Source organism: Daldinia decipiens (assembly GCF_022478715.1).
Source record: "Daldinia decipiens strain CBS 113046 unplaced genomic scaffold F4813scaffold_38, whole genome shotgun sequence".
In the NCBI taxonomy this organism is placed as follows: domain Eukaryota; kingdom Fungi; phylum Ascomycota; class Sordariomycetes; order Xylariales; family Hypoxylaceae; genus Daldinia; species Daldinia decipiens.
The window spans coordinates 98680-116770 of NW_026054581.1; the positions used below are offsets into that span (position 1 = coordinate 98680).

Sequence of the window (18091 nt, forward strand, 5' to 3'; positions counted from 1 at the left end):
TCACCTATTAAAGATTGATCTTGAAAAGGGGTTGTGGTAGATGTAGATGTAGTAGAGGCCTTGTGACGTAGGCTTTGGTCGAACTACCTTCAAGACCGTGGTCCGTTATGAAGTAGGAAGTAGGTAAGAAAAGTATTGAAAGTTGTCGGTAAGTAAATCAGGTCAAGAATGTCAAAGGCACGTAGGAAGGTACGTAATAGTTGGCCGTCGTCGCACTGCTGTATGGATAAATGTGAGGTAACAAGGATATCGTAGTGACTGTGAGATGCACGTCGCGTGGTTTAGACGGGATTTACAAAAGAGGGAAAGAAGGGCGATGCTGCCTTGTCGAAAATATGTCGAGGATATGACGCACTTAAATAGGGTCGTGGGAGAATTAAAAATTTTAAGTTTGCGGCTTTAACATTAAAGTAAGATCAACAGTCTGTGATTGAAGAGATAAACATGGAGAGAAGGCACAATGAACTGATGAAATAGGTGATCGGGCACTTTTAGGTTAACAAAAGGTAGCCGCGAAGGTATGCTGTGAAATAAGTTAGGAAGGCATTAGGTTAGGTAATTTTGGATTGACAGGACCCCACCTGCCCGACAGCTGCAACCTATGTATGTACATACATTAGGTAGCGCATGCAGCAAGTTGGTGATGGTATGTACCTCCCAGTCGGATAAACATCGGCAACATAGAGGTAGCCACCTGCAGTTCAAACATGTGGCTTGACAGGGGATTAAGTCCAGTACCACATTTTCTACGTACGGTGAATTGGCTTGATCGTTGGACAGCTGCTAGCCTTAGTACAATACCAACTCATATCAATTCCCCTTTGATTCTACAGAAGTTGCCTGTCCCCGTGGGCAACAATACAGACAACATGGTAATAACACATTCCCAGATACCCAAGTAAGGTTCCCCAATGATCTCTAACCTGTATTAGGTCGTCTTAGCCGCATCTATTTGTACTCGAGGCGGGAAAGCTGTCCTCTCGAGGCTGTTCCGTGAGATGCCCAGATCGCGAATCGAAGCCCTCCTAGCATCATTTCCTAAGCTTGCCGACTCGGGCACCCAGCACACCACCGTCGAGCAGGACAATGTTCGATTTGTCTACCAACCCCTTGACGAGCTCTACATGGTCCTCATCACCAACCGCCAGTCCAACATCTTGCAGGATATCGACTCCCTCCACCTATTTGCGCAGGTGGTTACTAGTACATGCAGAAGCTTGGATGAGAGGGAGATATTGAAGAATGCCTACGAATTGCTCAGCGCATTTGACGAATTGGTTTCGCTCGGCTACAGGGAAAACCTCACCATCAGTCAGATCAAGACTTTCTTGGAGATGGAGAGTCACGAAGAGCGCATCCAGGAGATTATCGCGCGAGTATGCTATCTGCCTATGAGGTTTCTCTGTTGCTCTGCTGACAGCCGTACAGAACAAGGAATTGGAAGCAACCGAGGAGCGCAAACGAAAGGCCAAACAGCTGGAGTTGCAACGAAAGGAGACTACGAGGATGGGCCGTCCTGTTGTACGAAGCCCAGTATATCCGACTTATACGCCACCTACGCGCCCCGCGCCTGCAGATACCTACGATACCTACGAAGCTGAGAAGAATAAGACTCATAAGTATGAAATACCATAGATATGTTAGACGCCAGGCTAATACGGAATTAGGACAACGGTTATGAAGGGCAAAGGAATGCAGTTGGGTAAGAAGTCCAAGACTACAGACATGTTTGAACGTGTCCGAGGAGACATGGGAGCCGAAGTAGACGAGTCACCCCTGGTGCCCATCGCTCCCGCTCCCGCTCCCGCTGCCGAGCCCGCAGCTCCGCGAATGTCTTCGACCCTAGACCGCGATGCGATCCACGTCACTATCAACGAGTCTATCGGCGCCAAACTATCGAGGGAAGGTTCGCTAAACTCCCTAGCCGTTACCGGCGATCTAAGTTTAAGAATCTCGGATCCCAGCTTGACCAAGATCAAGCTCAACCTTACAGCAAACGCCTCTCATGGTGTCCAGTTCCGTACACATCCCAACGTCGATCGTGGCCTATTTACGAGCTCCAAGACTATCCAGATGAGCAACGCTGCACGTGGTTTCCCTGTCAACAATTCTGTTGGTGTGTTAAGGTGGCGAGCTACGCCGAAGACGGACGACACCGGCGCTTTGCCCATCAGTTTCACCGTCTGGGTGAACAAGGGCTCGTCCGGAAACTACACGATAACGGTCGAGTATGAGCTTACTGGAGGTGACACCCTGAAGGATGTTACCGTTGTCATTCCGTACGTTACTAGTGAACCATCCGTGTCTAGCTTCGATGCCACCTACGAAGTATCTGGCGACAGTCTCGAATGGACTATCGGAACCGTCGGCGACGACAATCCCAACGGCTCGTTTGAATTTGATGCTCAGGCGGATGACGAGAACGAGTTTTTCCCCATGCAAGTACGATTCTCCAAGACGACGCCGTTCATCGATGTTAATGTAAGTACTATACTCTCACCCGCAACCCAGCATTTTCATTGTGCTAACGATTTATTTAGGTTACGTCAGTTTCGTTACTGGATGAGAACGAAGAAGTAACTTTCTCCAAAGACATTAGGTCGGTGGCCGAGTCCTATTTGGTCGAGTAACGGTTTTTGAGCAGGATGTAATGAGTTCAGCATGGAGCAACGGCCACCAAAGGGGGATGAGAGGGATGAGACAGGATGTTATATAGAGCAATGGCTAGATATAGCATGCTAATCGATTGTGAATGATGCCATCAACTATAGTTCCAACTCTGCTGTAAATTCTAAGAGCTCGGAAAAAGTTACAGGATTGTATACAGTAACGTAAATCACAAGTCAGTGGCCCAGCGAAAATACATACAAAATACGTCTGTGCATAGCCGTGCATTTTACTTAAAAAAAGTCGTATTAAAAATCGGATTTCAAATTTAAATACCCTTTTAAATCTTATATATATAATAATTTTTTTAATTTTTCTAGTATTTTTTTCATTTAAATAAAAATAAAAAACATAAAAGTGGGTCCGAAAACACCGATTTCTTTAATAACTTTTATTATAATAAGCTATATTTTTTTCCATTTTTTTATAAATTAGTTTTATAGTTAAATATAACATATTAAAATTTTAAAATATTAAGTTATAAATTCGTAAAGTTACGAATTTTTAAAAACGTTGATTTTCGGTTATATTTCGGCTGGGCCACTGACTTGTGTGGGCCACTGACTTGTGATTTACGTTATACAGTATATACATAGGTATTAAATACACTGTATCGAGTACTTAATTTGGAGTGTTTTTAGTTGCAGCCGCACCGTTTCGACGCACTGTGGACTCACTAACCTTGGCAAGATCGCAGCTGCAATAACAAGAAAACAACTGCATCAGCAGATGTCTTTCTAAATAATAACAATGTCAGCTTACAAAATGCTGCACCATAATTAGAGCCCTTCCATATACTCTCAAATTAAGTACCCAGTCTTAGGAGTAACCATGACTGAACCAATTGAGCTCACCCTGCGTAACGACTTACGTCTCGACCCTAAGCCGCACAATGGCCTTCTCACTGATAATCCGGCCATCGAACTCTTCGCCGGTGCGGCTGGGCCGAGAACGCTCCAGATATGGCGGTCAAATGGCCAAGCTGTTACTAAAAGTAGTCAACGTGGCAAGAGAGACACTGTCGAGGCTCTCCGTTGGAAAGCAGATGGTAGGCTACCTTCGCCTTCAGATTAGAATAGCAACTCATAAACTAACACGCATCAGGACAATTTCTAGCGGTAGGGTGGAGTGATGGAGTAGTGAGGTTGATGGGTTTGGAGACGAACAAGGCTGTCCACCAGATGCCGGTATGCGAGGCCGGCAAGGCTCGAATCACCTGCATCGGCTGGGCTCGTAACAACGCAGGAAAGCGTCAGAACTCAGCCTCCGAATCTTCTACCGTATCCTGGGAGGATATAATACCTCGCGATCTTTTCCCAAGCAGCAGGAAGACCGCCGTAGACCTCCCACGGGAGCTTACATTTCTCGAGGTCGAGAGCGCTCTACCAAAGCTCAGCCCTTTACCCGCATCGGGGGGTTCAGGGTAAGGAACACAGTCAAATTCATCGTAACAACTACCTGCTAACAAGCACTTAAGGGATGACTCCTTCGTATTCACCACGAGAGCATCGCTAGAGTTCCTGTTTCAACCCTTCTCTCCTCATGACAGCGATAACGTCGATGTCATGATTGTTGGCACCGACGATGGGCAAATCCACGTCAGCATATATAATTCCTTCGTCATTGGCACGTTTAAGTACGCTCTGCCACAGCCTCTTGGGAAGAATGTCGCCCTGCAGTTATGCCATCACGCCTCTCATCCTGACTCGTCGACACACATGCTTATGTTCAAGCCGTCCGAGGAGGCCAAGACGACAACCACTTATCTCGTACCCATAGACCTAACTTTCGTTCACTCGTCACCTGAGAATTTGTCTCTGCTGGCCTCAAAAACCACGACACTACAAAAGCTACTGAGATATGTGAAACAAGTGCAGATACATATGATACACGAATGGCAGTCAACCCGAGAGCTTCCAACTCGGTTTTTGAACAGCATAAACAAGACGCTGCGTGAATCTAGAAAATACGGAGAGATGGGCATCGTACAGGCCTTATACCACACTGTGGTAACGGGCCATACGTTCCCAGAAGTCTGGGATTGGCTGGTCGACCAGTTGGCGGAGCGGGTACGTAAGCTTCCATGCGCAGGCTTAGTTGAAATGATGAGACTAAATAATGGGTTAGGGTCATAAGCGGTGGGATAAGGCTGTTTTATCAGGTCTCCACGCGCTTCGCAAGCTAGTTCATGAGAACTTCCTTCCGGCGCTCGAGCGCGTGGGTATTATCCTCAGCCGTTTACTCGGCATCGCGCGCTTCCACGAGTCAAAGGAGGAGCCCGGATTTACCAGCGCGCAGATTACTAGAGGCATGGATATCGTGTCCTGTCTTATGCTAGTAGGAAACAAGATTCTACTCATCGTCATGGAAGAGCTGGATCTATTCCAGTCGTTTTCAATCTGGCTCCGGCACGAGATCGACAGACTAGCAGCTCCTTCAGCGGTGGAGGAGCTTTCCGAGAAAGAGGCAATGATGGAGCACGGAAAGGTCCTAGCCTATATCCAACAGTATATGGCCGTGAGCCCCTTGAGGTACCATCTCAGCAACGTCCCAGGTGAAAGTTCGGATAGAAGTCGCCAGCAAGCTGAAGGTGGAAGCTCTCTATTAGAGCTCCTTAATAAGCAGCTAAATAAACTAGACACTAAGCAGCCCAACGAAGATGCGTTCGCCCAGGTCGAATTCCTGTGCGGCTATTTAGATAGTAAGGCCAGTGCTATCTTTGAAGGCATCGCCGAGGCGGAAAAGCGAAGCGTGCGGTTTGGCCAACCAACTGCTATCGAACTAGATAGTAGCATCGTGAAATTTGATGTCATAATGTCTGCTATAGCTAATGCGGTATGTCTACATCTGAGCCTTCTCTCTTTCAATACTAACGGCCTCTCTTAGGATATGCCTCAGGCACCCACATATACAGCTCTCGTAACGGAAAGCGACGAGGGCAGCGGTACGAATCACCAGCAAAATTATTCACAGCCTAGCACTAACTCTCCTCTAATAGTATACATATTCCGAACGACTACGAGCGTATTGAATGGGATTAGCGGTTCTGTCACGACGGAGGTCTCGTGCATAGTCCTTGGCGAAGGAAAGGTTCTCGATCTCAAATTTTTATACGACGATAATCTTCTCGTGCTGTGGGCGCAGAGAGGTAATTTAAACCCATCTATTCAACATTAAAATATTGCTAATTCAAGCAGGCCAACCACTACGGATCATCAGAATACCACACAAGTCCAACGACATGGGGTACCGGCCGTACTACTCAGGAGACAAGGTAACGCCACACGTCCTCAGCAACGACCAAATTACGAGCGCATTTATGAACGTTGTCGTGCCGTGCGAACCGAACTTCATACCGGCCCAGATGGAAATTAGGGAGGCTAGTTCTGAGCGCGGCAAGGTACCTGTGAGGATCTGTCTGCTTGGGAACGATATGCAGACATATAAAGTATTCTCCTTGCCAGAAGACTCATTCAAGCAATTAACGAGATAGTTGTACGGTGATGGAATATCGGACTGGTAGTATCTATTTATCTGCAGGTACCTTACAGACTAATAATAACCTATGATATCCAACGAGAAATAGGAGAAACCAATTGTTGCTCGATTGAATTTCCGAATGACTACCTCCAACTCGCCCACTTCTGAAGCCTCCAACGTATCGTCGGTATACCTAGACGGCACCGATTTCAATCCACATTAGCCACATACGTAAGAACTCTTGGCCCGATAAGAAAGGCCCCTTTTCTATCCAGGGAAACATACCTACCTATCAGATATGAAGAAGTCCGTTGTCATTCAACGTGCGCTTTTCAGGAGAAGTACGAAAGCAAGTAACCTTGTACCCTCAACTGCCACGTACGAAATCCAAGACTCGGCAGGACGATCCAGTTCCCTTTTGGTCAACCATGGGCGGGACGGAGGCGCTCATGGCTGAGACGAGAGGGGCCAGCATGAATCCTACGACGTTAAAAATATGAATTCATCCCGTGTCGGAGATCAGTTCGGCTCCCTTTGTTAGAGGGGTCTTCGCTCGCATAAGAGGAATTTCAATCGTGTGTATGTGTACCTAACCCAGATGACTTCGTCTTATAGCAGACTATCTGAATCTAGGTTTATTTCTCTTTACAGTAGAGTGACTTCGAAATGCTCGCCGGTCGCCTCTTGGGTTTAACTGCGTTATGATATACAGACTGCCTAATAACTCCACACTCGTTCTCTTTCAAAGTACCCTCTTGTCGACATGCCATCATTTCCTCCCCGTCTTTGCCCACTGCCTCAGGACGTTTTTCTGAATCTTCCCGGTGCTCGTCTTAGGTAGTTCGTCGACTATCTCAACTTCCCGCGGGACCATAAACTTGCTGATCGCGCTTTGAGTGCGAGCCCAGGTGATCATGTCTTGAGGCTCTAGCGTCTTTCCTTCTTGGACTGTTAGATACGCCTTGGGTCGCTCGCCCCAATGCGAATCTGGTACGGCAACGACGCCTGCTTCGAGGACATCCGGATGCTGGACTAGCATGGCCTCGAGCGCGACCGAGGAAATATTCTCTCCGCCTTGACATGTGCAAGTTAGTATTTATACATGCAGATAAAACATATCTCTAGGAGGAAAGAGGAGGCAAGCGTACCGCTAATAATAATGTCCTTAGCTCGGTCTTGAATCTGCGCGCTTCCATCTGGATGCCAGACAGCCAAATCACCAGAATGTAGTGCGCCCCCAGCAAAGAGCTTCCTCGTAGCTTCGGGGTCCTTGTAGTAACCCTTGCAGCAAATATTACCGAAAAAAACGATTTCGCCAATCTCCCTACCGTCCTTGGCGACGTCGACGAGAACACCTTCCGGCTGATCGGTCTTGATGACGCGAATCGGAAGACTGGTTATGAAGCCGTGTCCCTGGCGAGCCATCTTAACATACCTCTCTGACTCTGGCAGGGAGTCCCAATGTGGGAGGTGGTATCCCTTCGTTATTGGGCCGTAAGTCTCCGTCATGCCGTACACGTGGAGTGGGTGCAGATTTAGACCAGTCTGAATGGTTCTATTAGTAAATCCACAAGATGGACGGGCGTGTCTCATACCATCTGCTTAAAAAGGTGTGGCGTTGGAGGGCTTGCAGCTACGGTGACTTTTACAGGCTGTGGTAACCGAGCTGCTTCATTAAAAGTACAGAGCAAAGTATTCACCGTCGGTGCTGCACTGAAATTGGTGATCCCTTCTTCCTTTAGAAGCTTCCATATTAACGGATAGTCAACTCTCCTGAGGCAATAATGAGTGCCCCGAGCTGCGGTTACTGCCCACCTATAATACGGATGAGTCTTTAACTTCAATGTTGACTGACGGTTGTTTGGAGAACTTACGGGAACGTCCAACCCACAGCATGAAACCTAGAAGTGTTAACAACAGAAAATGCCATATCCCAGGATAGTCTTACATCGGTAGTGTCCATAGATATTTACACCGCCCCTTGTCGGGATTCAATCCGGATTCGATGACGTTAGCTAGCGTCGCAAGATATGCGCCTCGATGTGTGTAGACGCATCCTTTCGGTCTCGAAGTCGTCCCCGATGTGAATGGAATGGCGATCATGTCATCTTCATGAACGCCCTGGACGTGCAGACCAGCCCATCCCTTGCCACCCTGCGCCTGGTCATATTTCAACCCTTCCAGCACCGCTTCGTCGAATGGTCCACAGAGTTCACCCTCAGTCGCATCGGTATCCTTGATTTGTTAATGAATTTATTCAATATCCAACATTAGATATAAGCTGGATGAATCAGACGATATACTCACCAGATCAACGATGAAAGGCACATCAGGATGGCTCTCCTTAAAGCCGTCTAATAACGATAGATATTCGTTATCCACGATGATGGAATCTACTTGGGCAAAATCAAAAATATAGGTGATATCATCGGGTTTCAAGCTACAAAATCGTTAGTATCCGAAGTATGCTCCAGCGGTGGTAGATGAATTTCCGGAGCACGTACCGATAATTCACAGGGACAATAACCCCGCCACCAGCTACAATCCCGAATATCGATTCCAAGAAAGCAGGCGTGTTGGTCGCCAGTACGCCGACACGTTTATAACCGTGTTTTCGAAGGTAGTACGCCAACCCCCTGGCGCGATCCGCGAACTCGCTGTAATGCCTCCTCAGGACTTTGTTGTTAGCTGTGACATGATATATAGCGGGAGCGTCGGGTTCGATGGCAGCGGCCCTCTCCAGAAAAAATGTTGGGGACAGCTGGTGGATGTGATAGGTATGGTCAACGCCGACGGGTGACTTTGGGGCTGTCGGTCCTAGATGACCGAGTAGGTTTCTCAACCGTGACGTCGGTCCAGACATGTTATTAAAAGATGCTGTAGCTGGTGAAATGGCAACCCGTGCCGTCTAAGTCTCAAAAAGTAGTGTCTAAACAAGACCGTACAACTAATACGCAGGATATAGATATTCTGTACAGGTGAATGGTAGGTAGGGTATAATGCAAGTACGAAATGAGCACGAAACAAAGCTATGTGAGATAATTGTCATCGAAGTTCAAGACAAACCCCGGTTGAGGAGGGTATTGAGACTTATAACGATCGATACGGAGGTACCTAAGGTATACATAGCGGTGTCAGGGAAAGGGATCGCGCTAGTTACCCCATATGTAGACCCGTAGACCCCGTAGCCCGCCCCCCATGCCGCTAACCCCGGTCTTGTTCGGTTAAGGGCTACCTAAGCATTACCGGGGAACCAGGGATCAAGCATACGGGGTTATTGACAAAAAGTAACATCTAAGATGTGTTAGTTGCGTCACATTCACGACTTTTTCTACTTATACCATATGTTAGGTTAGGTACTTATTGAGAAGTAGAGTTTACTTAGATTGGTATAAGTAAGCCACTTCACTTCTAGGAATGCAACTCGACGGCACGGACTTGAGTAAGAAGGTAGTGTAAATTGGTATAGGCCCGCATTTACTAAGATGGAAGTTGATAATTATAGAATCTCAAATTCAGAGGCTGGATCCAATTCATTCGTGAACTTCATCCTAAACCCCATTTCGGGGTTAATGTTCTACCGCCGACTAACCGACGAGCCGATTTTACAACTTTATAATAGTATAACATTCAAAATAGACGCTATAACCGGATTATGATCAATTTCATAGGTACCTAAACTTCAAAAATAACACCTCGGCCATCACATCCAGTTAAACTTTTCGAGCGACACAAATCCAAGCTGACATCCCCAGTAGAACCGCTGAATATTCACATCACATATCGGAACTATACAACGTATTAGCGAATAAGAATTCTCGTGGATATCCTGTGACTTACATAAGGGTTCTCAAAGTCGGTATGGTCTTGTTCGCCCATTTCCAAGCCAGCCTTGACCCTATCCTCTTCCGACATTCCTAGCTCTCTCATCCGCCTGTCTCTGCGTCCGTTGCGCTTAACCAGGATGGTTCTCCATAAAATGATCAGTAGCACCTGGATTCCTAAGCACGTTACACAGCCAATCGTCCCTGGGATATATCTAGGCTAGACGTTGTTAGTATGAGGTGCACCATCTTGTCCTAGGTTGACATACCGCATCCTTGGCCTGGAAGATTTGCGTGCCCACCATATTTCCCACGCAGTATCCTACGAAGGTGATGGATGATACGGCGGTCCTCTTCGTTCGCCCAGCTATGTTTGACGGGATTAACGACCAAGCAAAGAACGTGGATACTATAAAAGTTGAAGTTATGAAAAGTCCACCCCATTTCGTCCATTTGTATTGCGGCTCGTTGGGAAGAAGAGCGATGATGAGAAAACCAACAACCGGCGGAAGCTGAGAGAGCGCCATGATCCATCTAGATGCGCATTCGATTAGATTATTTATAAATCAGGATCTCATAGTTCTTACAATCGGAGGTTCTTCTTCCTCGTAACTAGTAATCCTATCGCAAGGAAGAACAGCGCCGAGAAAATCATTTTGGGAATGTTTAAGAGAATATTTTGTAGGTTCGCTATACTAAAGTTAGTGGAAGTTATAACTATACCTAGGTAGTTACCTGTTATATAACGCAGGGGATACTTACTAAAACCATAGCTGGTGGTCAATATCCCCGAAAACGCTGTCAGGGCGCCGTTTGGAACTGATCCTAGGAAGGCATTTGCACCAGAGATCCAGAACTGGTTTTAGGAGTCAGCTTCCTAAAGTCGAATAGTGCAACATCCAGGAGATAGTTGTAGGAACATACTACTGGATCCAATAGACACTCTCTAACTTGTTCCCACTTCCAATTCTTGGCACCTGTTGTATCGTGACCGGTGTTATTGGATAGGATGCGAGCTGTGGCTATCTTCTTTTCCTCTGCGGACAACCAGGGCACTTCAGATGGTGTACCGAGGAGGACAAAACAAGATAGTCCCGCGATAATCGTAAGGCTACCGAGGAACTGTCACAATATCAGCCTACGGCCCGCTTTGGCATTGAAAAACTTACATAGGACATATACCTCCACGCCTCAAAATTTGGGTTCCTGTAGGTGACGGTACCAATTCCATAATTTATAGATTCGGTGATAATACTCACTCCGGAATAGCCGCTTTGGAAGACTAAAGAGCGCGAAGGATGTTCTCGTGTGGTGTACCAGGTCCCAATTATCAAAAGGAACCCGGGACTTATAGAGCATTCGAAAACCCCTTGCAATGCTCGAAGAGTGACGAGATGAGCGAAATTCTGAGCAAACCCAATACTCAGCACGACAAATCCCCAGCACACTATGTATATCGACAAGATCCGGCCCATTGAGTATCTCTGCAGCAGGATGATCGACGGAACCTCAAAACACATATAAGTAAGATAGAAGACCGTTGTCAACCATGAAAACTGCTGCCCAACAAGGCCCGTATCTTCGCGTAACCCAAATGTAGCTTGGGTACCGACGCAGGCCTTGTCTACTTGCTGGAGTCCGTGGCAAAGCCACATGCTGTTGTAACAGAATTAGGATAGCAATTTCGTCAAGAGCGGTTTTGTATAAGACTTACAGTGGGAGAAGGTACCTGTCCACTTTTCGTTTTAGGCGATTACACTCTTCATCGGTATATTGAGGCGGGAGTTCCTCTTTATGCTCTATAGCGACTTTATCATCGCTTGATAACTTGACGCTATCGTCTGACCCCATCATGGTGAATACAGCCGGTAGTGCTCGGTATCGTGAGTGTTGGTCTCCTTCTCATACGCTGGATGGCTATGATTTTAAAATTTAGCTTGGCGAGAGTATCAAGCCCTGGATTTCGTGCTGATAGACGCGGCTATAAGTAGGAACCCGATCGTCGATAGAGATGGATCGGAGTACAAGAAATGGAATAACGTCAAAAAACACCTAGGGGTAAGTGACTCCTAGAGCCTGCCTGGAAGGTCCCATCGATCGAGCACGGAGTCCAGAACATCTAGGCAGGGCATAGACCGGGAAGGCGCACGAATCAAAAGGGCAATCAAGAAGCAGATCTCGTCACAGGCATAACGAGGATTACATCTTTTCCACGACATTATCTCAATTTCTAGCTCTCAAGCCACAATTCCGGTACTCAGCAATCATACTGGATCTCGGGATCGCATTGTGTAATGTGATGTCTTAGTATGTAAGACAGAACGGTGGGAAGATACCATGCGTTACCGGCGCTGAAAGGGAAATTTCTGTGCAACGGGTTTAAGAAACAAGATACACGAAAAAGAAAATAGTAGACGGTGGTGTCAAAACGCCTCGCTTCGTTTCAATATCTAGCCACAAGGCAAGGAACCCGTGAGACCGTCACCCTTAGGCAACCTACCTCAATATTCGACTAATAATGATAAGGGACAGTGGGCAATCGAGATACGGTTCCGCATGGCTTGAGAATGGTCTCGCAGACGATAACGCGTTTGAGAGTGAAGGTTGGCTTGTGAGACAACAGCGGAAGACACGTTCGAAATTGTAACGTTGAGAATGACGGAAAGTCTTCTCAAAACTCGATGGTATGAACCAGCCTATCGTGACCATGAGCCTTTTACACGCCATGTGGCTATCCGTTTCAATATTCATCCTCAGCTGTGGTACACCAATAGCTTCCGCAGACCTCATATGTGCATGTGGCTTGGATCAATCTGGTAGCAATAACCGTGTCGATCTACCTATTCTAGAAGAAGTTTCACAGATGCTCAAAGGGCCGGGCCGCACCTAGCGGGAACAGAGGCATGGAATCGGGATCTGTGATTAACCCGAGTTATCGGGGGGTTTTCTAAGGTCGTATCCCCGAGGGTTTAACAGGTAGGCATACAATCGCGAAGTGGAGGCTGAAACTGCTGGATGTCAACCATCCCTTGCCTTCTGCACGATACATTAACTGGCGCATGGTAAACGCTAGAGATCTAGATAAGATATTCATTCGACCGGAATGCTACGCCGGCGCTAGGCATTCTATGTAGCGGAGGAGGTTACTCATGCAAAGTATGTGGACGCCATTCCTGCACGCAAGAGGGGGACACCTCTCAACCTAGGGTCTGTGAACCTAGGGATGAACGCTTACAAATCTAGAAATCTTGTAGACCCCTTACACTAGTAGAGGGCTATCTCGACAAGCCACAAAACGGTGGTTGAGAACCCCCTCGACGAATCCTGATGCGTACTCGTAGTGAGAAGCTACTATATAGACACTCATTAACATGCTAATTAGGTAGGGCTAAGAGAAGAAATGAGCAAAATCCTGATCGATATATCTCGGCAAGCAGAATCAGACTTAGCATTCCTATAGCTAAAGGTTGCCAGACAAGGTTACCGAGGAAAAGCTTTTACTACGTTCAATTTATACATGCCTCTGATAGTACGTAAGGACTATTGATTAAACATCAAGACTCTACCTAGGTGAGACGTCTGGAATAGAAGGTGCTCTTGGTAGGTAGGTAGGTAGGTAGGTAGGTAGGTATTATGATACGAGCGTCGGTGTAGATGAATCTAATCACTTAAATGCTGTTAGACATTAAGACAGTTCTACTCAGTTTACGAGACTCTTGTATGTGACTCTCTAATCTCATAAAATAGCCACCGAGATCAAGGCCCTACCCCCTTTCTAACTCTATTTAAAATGGATTATCTTCTCCATGTCGGGTATAACCTACATAGGTACCTAGGTAGGTAGGTAGCTATGACAAACAAACTACATATCCCGCTACGCAAGATGATGCCTATATACAGTGACATACAATGTCGTGCTTATACCATGCCATACATAAGCCGGGTGATTATATACAAGAAGATACTTGCGCTGCAAAGACTGCATACAAGACACACCACTAAGATTGAACTGAAAACTTCGGTGCGCTCGCCGCCAGTAGGCTCTGGACGGCTTCGAGAGCACTTAGCTCAACACCCAAGTCCGACTGGCCGTCAAAGCCGCCAGTGTACCATTGCACACCACAGGTAGCATTGCCGTAGCCGGTGCAGCTAGAAGCAGCACCCTGAGCAGTAGCCTCGAGCAGTACGTCAATATCTGATTTCAAGCTAGGAACCAAGACTGCCGTCTTTGCAAGCCAACGTGCCAGGCTGGCCTTGAAGCTAGTCTGGTCGATGTTACACGTCGAGTCCAGTTCGCACTTCTGCTCATACATCACGCCAGTAGCGTTGGACGTAGGGCTAAAGAAGGTACTCTGCGCCGTGCGAACCAGACCCTGCACTCTTGATTCCCACGTCGAACTGTTGGTGAAGGCGTACATGTGGGCGGCGCCATGGATGTAAGAGGCTATGTTATAGCTCCACTCATCCTTGTTGACCGCAGTGCAGTTCGCATCCTTATCGTCGCCCGCGCCATCGAAAACGTGGAAATCGGGACTGACAAAGCCAACACTCGTAGACCAATCCCAGACCTTGGTGGCCCAGCCGCCAAAAGTTTGGTTTCCGGTGTACCGCGCAAGTCGGGCGGCAGTCTGGAAGAAACCAGCATTGGACACGGAGTTTTTGTAATAGTAGCCGTTGGCTGTCTCGATGAACTGCCATTTGAGACCACCTCCACAGGTTGCGCTGTCTTTATTCCACCGCGCCACAAAGTCCTCAAAGGCGTTTGTGCCGATTGTGAGCCAAGAGTTGGCGCAATCCTTGTCTGCTTCGGTCTTGGACTTCTCACATGGCAGAGCTTGGAAGTTATACTCCATCGCCGTAAGAGCGTTGTACACCCAGTAGACCTGATCGTCGTTCGCCTCCCATGACTCCTGTTCGGTCGGAACGAAGTCGTAATTCGGGCCCAGGTTCTTTGCCAGCGCGGACAGGATATCGGCTTGGTAGGTTGTGTCGCCCGTGTATACAGTGTAGTCCATCAAGCCGTTCCACGCCGAGCCCGACAACCACCAAAACCACGGTTCCGGTTGTTTGAACTGGCCTGTCGTCGAGCTAGGATCATGATATACGTAAAGGCCCTTTGCGACCTGGGCTGCATTCTCCTTGATAGAGGCCTGGTCGTTTGGGTTGAGGCTCAGAGAAGACGCGACAGGGGCGAGTGCTGCCCCCGCAACAATCTTGGATAATCTTGTCATCTTGGATACCGATAATTCCGTATACAAATTTCACTCGGTTGAGAATAAAGAATGAATCAACAAGCCACGACTCGAGGAGTCGAACACGCGTGTCGTCCGTCCATGTTGAAATATGTACATAAATGTGCCCCTTTTTGAAGCAACGTTGCCCATCCAAGCTACCACCGAGCTGCAAAAGTGAGTTGTCGATCATTTCAACATACAGCAAGTCAATATGTGAGAGCGGCCACCAAAGAAGAAAAAGGAAGTTGGATTACAAAGGCCAGGCACACGCGAGCGGCTGAGCCAATGAATCGACTACGACCCCGACGATCCTTGGCGGCTTTAAGCTATTTACAGTTACTGCAATAAAAGACATCTGCTTTTCGGTGGTTTTATTTTAGTACATTGTCATCGGATCAGCCATCACCTGCATACGTTTTCGGTCTTATTTAAGAACATGTGAAGTTTTATGTTTATAACTTCAAAGAGTGTACGCGTTGAGTTTTCGGGGACCTCGAGCACGATGTGCAATTTGGAGGTACGCGTGGACAGCACAAATAATGAGAGCCGATCCTTTCTTTATTTACTCTATCAGATGGTGATAGTTGACAGCCACGAGGGCTTCTAGGTTGGCGCTTAATCCTTTATATGACGAAGAAAAGGACATAGTTTTGGTTGCACGGCTTAGAGGTAACTCGAGTTGAAAATTAGACTTGGTAGAAAAAGGTGTATGCGCCAAGAGGAGGTAGTTTTCTCTACGCGATCGGATATATGGTGGCAGGTTGGGAAGGTTCTGAAAGTGACGCTCCAGGATTTCCCAAGGATGGACCTTGGGTTGTTAAACATGAGGGTTTGCTCAAAGCCCTTTAAGTGTTACTCTCTAACACCAGGTTATAATTAGATAGGTAGTTAAAGGCCTCTGTGAATTCAGTATATCCGTAGTTAATCATGCGTAAGGCATGTAGTGGTGAAATCGTGACAATTGTTTGCCACTCATCTTAATAAGACAAACAGCGAGACCAGCCTTGATAGCTTTTTTAGTAATCTCGATCTGTTGATTGGAGTCTCGTTTGCGTCCTGATCCGTGCATGCTGATTATCACTGTATCCCTCGAGCAATTGGCTTCATGACGTAGAAAGGAGGGAAAGGGGTATAATGGTGACATCACGATAGCGACACCAAGGTGTTTATTTTTCGTTTCTCCTGAAGAACTCGGCCTATATCAATTCTTCTACTCGTACTTGGATTGACTCGATTTACCAGAATTTACTTACACCTGGTTACCTACGGTTAGGTTAGGTACATTTTCTAGTTCGCATCAATACCCGATTCTCGTATTCTCACCAACGTAATAAGCAAAATGTCCAAGAAAGGCGGAGATCTCAACCAGATTGCCAAAGACGGCACTAGTAGTAAGTAAACCCTCATATTTCAGCATCAAGAGCCAGCTTTCTTCTATTATGTCCCTTCGATTACCCTAGCCGTGTACTTACAAGGCGAACCACAGTTCCAGGAGATGCCGGAAAGCAGAACACAATCCCGTCGGTGCCCAATCCGAGCCAAAAATCACAAGATGCTTCCGGCGGAATCGGCGGAGCCTCACTACACAGCGCGGCTGGTAACCCTATCGGCGTAGGCAAGAACGCGGACGACAATGCGGTTACGGCGAGCGGACATGCAGTACCCCAATCGACGGCCGCCAAGCCCAGAGGTAGCGGTGGCAAGGAACGGGAACCCGAGAGGTTTCAGTAGATTACGGTCGGAGTGTTACTCGGTGTTTCATCGCATAGTTACATGAGATGAAAACGGCATCGTAGATATATTTTTAATAAAATATAAATGAAAGTTCAATTATGCTCTGTGCAAAGTGTAGTGTAGTGTAGTGTAGATATGATATTTTCATATACAAGGCACACCGGGTATCTCGATCTCGAATGACACCGGCGTATTATAATGTGATTCCAAGCAAACCGATTCCCCAAACGCCCCAGCTATGCGAAGCGGGTATAATAATAATAGTAAGAGACTCGGAGTGTCTGTCCCACTCTAGTCTCCCTTTTGAAGAGGATCCCATATATTATCCCATATGTTCCAGTTAATTCTTTTCCCCCCCGCAATTCCCTCAGATTTCACGACCAGCCTAAAATATTGAAAAGGTTGTTTCGCGGATCCCCGTTGGCCTCGACCTGCAGGGCGGCCTTTCGCGCTTTCTCGACCTCGGGCGTGTTCTGCTGGGAGAAGATGCGATCCATGGTGCCGGCTTCGCGGTGTAGCTGCGAGCGGACGTAGGAACCCACCGTGTAAGCTGTTTCGTTAATGTTAGTAAACGGGGAACGAATAAAACACATCAAGTGCTGTGTTAAGTATGTAGAGTGAGACGGACCAACTCCGATTACTACGAGGCTTGGTAGTATTCTATGCTGCATATTAGCGTATATCCACAGCGATTCTGGGTCAAAGCCAGGGGTATCCCTACCTTGATGATACAGGGCCGAGCTTGGGTGCTGCAGGCGGGACAGCTCTGGCGGCTGCGTGCATATGCGGGCGAAGACCTTGTGGATGTGCGATGGCCATGGTTTTGATTGGGTGGATAGGGGCTTTGTGGTGAATTGGTGTCCTTAGTAGCGAGTAATGAAGGTACATGCAGTACAGAAGCCGAATAGATGATTTAACTCGGAATGAAGTTGTGTGAATGTAATATATGCTTGATTGTGTTGCAGGCTGTGATGAAACATGAAGCAAGACGACAGACTTAACGGCAACATTATAAGCATCTTGATTTCCTCTACAGTCGTTGTCCTTCCTTCCGCCTTCTCGTCGTGTAAGTCCAAGAGGTACTGGACGTGGGGTGATTCTGCGTGGTCGATCACGATACGATGGGATGATGTGGTGTCGACGGCCCTCACC

General features: G+C 47.2%; 7 protein-coding genes across 7 annotated transcripts; 3 read left to right on the plus strand and 4 right to left on the minus strand.

Moving 5' to 3' along the window:
- Window positions 1–752: 752 nt before the first annotated feature.
- On the plus strand, window positions 753–2900 carry F4813DRAFT_371284 (uncharacterized protein). The gene is made up of 5 exons (XM_049244597.1): window positions 753–872; window positions 933–1376; window positions 1429–1619; window positions 1668–2481; window positions 2541–2900. Exons 1-5 carry the CDS (start codon window positions 870–872, stop codon window positions 2628–2630), a joined length of 1542 nt encoding a protein of 513 aa, XP_049096248.1. The 5' UTR covers window positions 753–869; the 3' UTR covers window positions 2631–2900.
- A 267-nt stretch (window positions 2901–3167) lies between these two features.
- Window positions 3168–6251, plus strand: F4813DRAFT_371287 (anaphase-promoting complex, cyclosome, subunit 4-domain-containing protein). Its single transcript, XM_049244598.1, has 7 exons — window positions 3168–3715; window positions 3772–4090; window positions 4145–4736; window positions 4795–5502; window positions 5554–5611; window positions 5666–5815; window positions 5865–6251. Exons 1-7 carry the CDS (start codon window positions 3499–3501, stop codon window positions 6158–6160), a joined length of 2340 nt encoding a protein of 779 aa, XP_049096249.1. The 5' UTR covers window positions 3168–3498; the 3' UTR covers window positions 6161–6251.
- F4813DRAFT_371289 (acetyl-CoA synthetase-like protein) lies at window positions 6252–9250 on the minus strand. The gene is made up of 7 exons (XM_049244599.1): window positions 8652–9250; window positions 8455–8587; window positions 8096–8382; window positions 8022–8048; window positions 7743–7962; window positions 7296–7692; window positions 6252–7221 (listed from the first exon to the last, which is right to left on the minus strand). Exons 1-7 carry the CDS (start codon window positions 9008–9010, stop codon window positions 6917–6919), a joined length of 1728 nt encoding a protein of 575 aa, XP_049096250.1. The 5' UTR covers window positions 9011–9250; the 3' UTR covers window positions 6252–6916.
- Window positions 9251–9918: 668 nt separating this feature from the next.
- F4813DRAFT_399031 (MFS general substrate transporter) lies at window positions 9919–11822 on the minus strand (the record flags this gene model as incomplete). The annotated part of the gene is made up of 8 exons (XM_049248121.1): window positions 9919–9936; window positions 9988–10191; window positions 10241–10505; window positions 10559–10661; window positions 10734–10827; window positions 10896–11093; window positions 11141–11627; window positions 11686–11822. 8 exons carry the CDS (start codon window positions 11820–11822, stop codon window positions 9919–9921), a joined length of 1506 nt encoding a protein of 501 aa, XP_049096251.1.
- A 1998-nt stretch (window positions 11823–13820) lies between these two features.
- F4813DRAFT_371294 (glycoside hydrolase family 76 protein) lies at window positions 13821–15456 on the minus strand. The gene has a single exon (XM_049244601.1). It carries the CDS (start codon window positions 15200–15202, stop codon window positions 13970–13972), a length of 1233 nt encoding a protein of 410 aa, XP_049096252.1. The 5' UTR covers window positions 15203–15456; the 3' UTR covers window positions 13821–13969.
- A 1088-nt stretch (window positions 15457–16544) lies between these two features.
- F4813DRAFT_392793 (uncharacterized protein) lies at window positions 16545–16936 on the plus strand (the record flags this gene model as incomplete). The annotated part of the gene is made up of 2 exons (XM_049247320.1): window positions 16545–16596; window positions 16692–16936. 2 exons carry the CDS (start codon window positions 16545–16547, stop codon window positions 16934–16936), a joined length of 297 nt encoding a protein of 98 aa, XP_049096253.1.
- Window positions 16937–17313: 377 nt separating this feature from the next.
- Window positions 17314–17758, minus strand: F4813DRAFT_392794 (uncharacterized protein; the record flags this gene model as incomplete). Its single annotated transcript, XM_049247321.1, has 3 exons — window positions 17314–17489; window positions 17568–17599; window positions 17661–17758. 3 exons carry the CDS (start codon window positions 17756–17758, stop codon window positions 17314–17316), a joined length of 306 nt encoding a protein of 101 aa, XP_049096254.1.
- Window positions 17759–18091: the final 333 nt, after the last annotated feature.

Coding starts and splice junctions, on each gene's coding strand:
- F4813DRAFT_371284 (XM_049244597.1), top strand. Junction 1,620..1,667: donor GAGAAGAATAAGACTCATAA/GTATGAAATACC, acceptor ATACGGAATTAG/GACAACGGTTATGAAGGGCA. Junction 2,482..2,540: donor CGCCGTTCATCGATGTTAAT/GTAAGTACTATA, acceptor CGATTTATTTAG/GTTACGTCAGTTTCGTTACT.
- F4813DRAFT_371287 (XM_049244598.1), top strand. CDS start 3,499: ATGACTGAACCAATTGAGCTCACCCTGCGTAACGACTTACGTCTCGAC. Junction 3,716..3,771: donor TCTCCGTTGGAAAGCAGATG/GTAGGCTACCTT, acceptor AACACGCATCAG/GACAATTTCTAGCGGTAGGG. Junction 5,816..5,864: donor CGTGCTGTGGGCGCAGAGAG/GTAATTTAAACC, acceptor TAATTCAAGCAG/GCCAACCACTACGGATCATC.
- F4813DRAFT_371289 (XM_049244599.1), bottom strand. CDS start 9,010: ATGTCTGGACCGACGTCACGGTTGAGAAACCTACTCGGTCATCTAGGA. Junction 8,588..8,651: donor ATTGTCCCTGTGAATTATCG/GTACGTGCTCCG, acceptor ACGATTTTGTAG/CTTGAAACCCGATGATATCA. Junction 7,963..8,021: donor GCTGTGGGTTGGACGTTCCC/GTAAGTTCTCCA, acceptor TCCGTATTATAG/GTGGGCAGTAACCGCAGCTC.
- F4813DRAFT_371294 (XM_049244601.1), bottom strand. CDS start 15,202: ATGACAAGATTATCCAAGATTGTTGCGGGGGCAGCACTCGCCCCTGTC.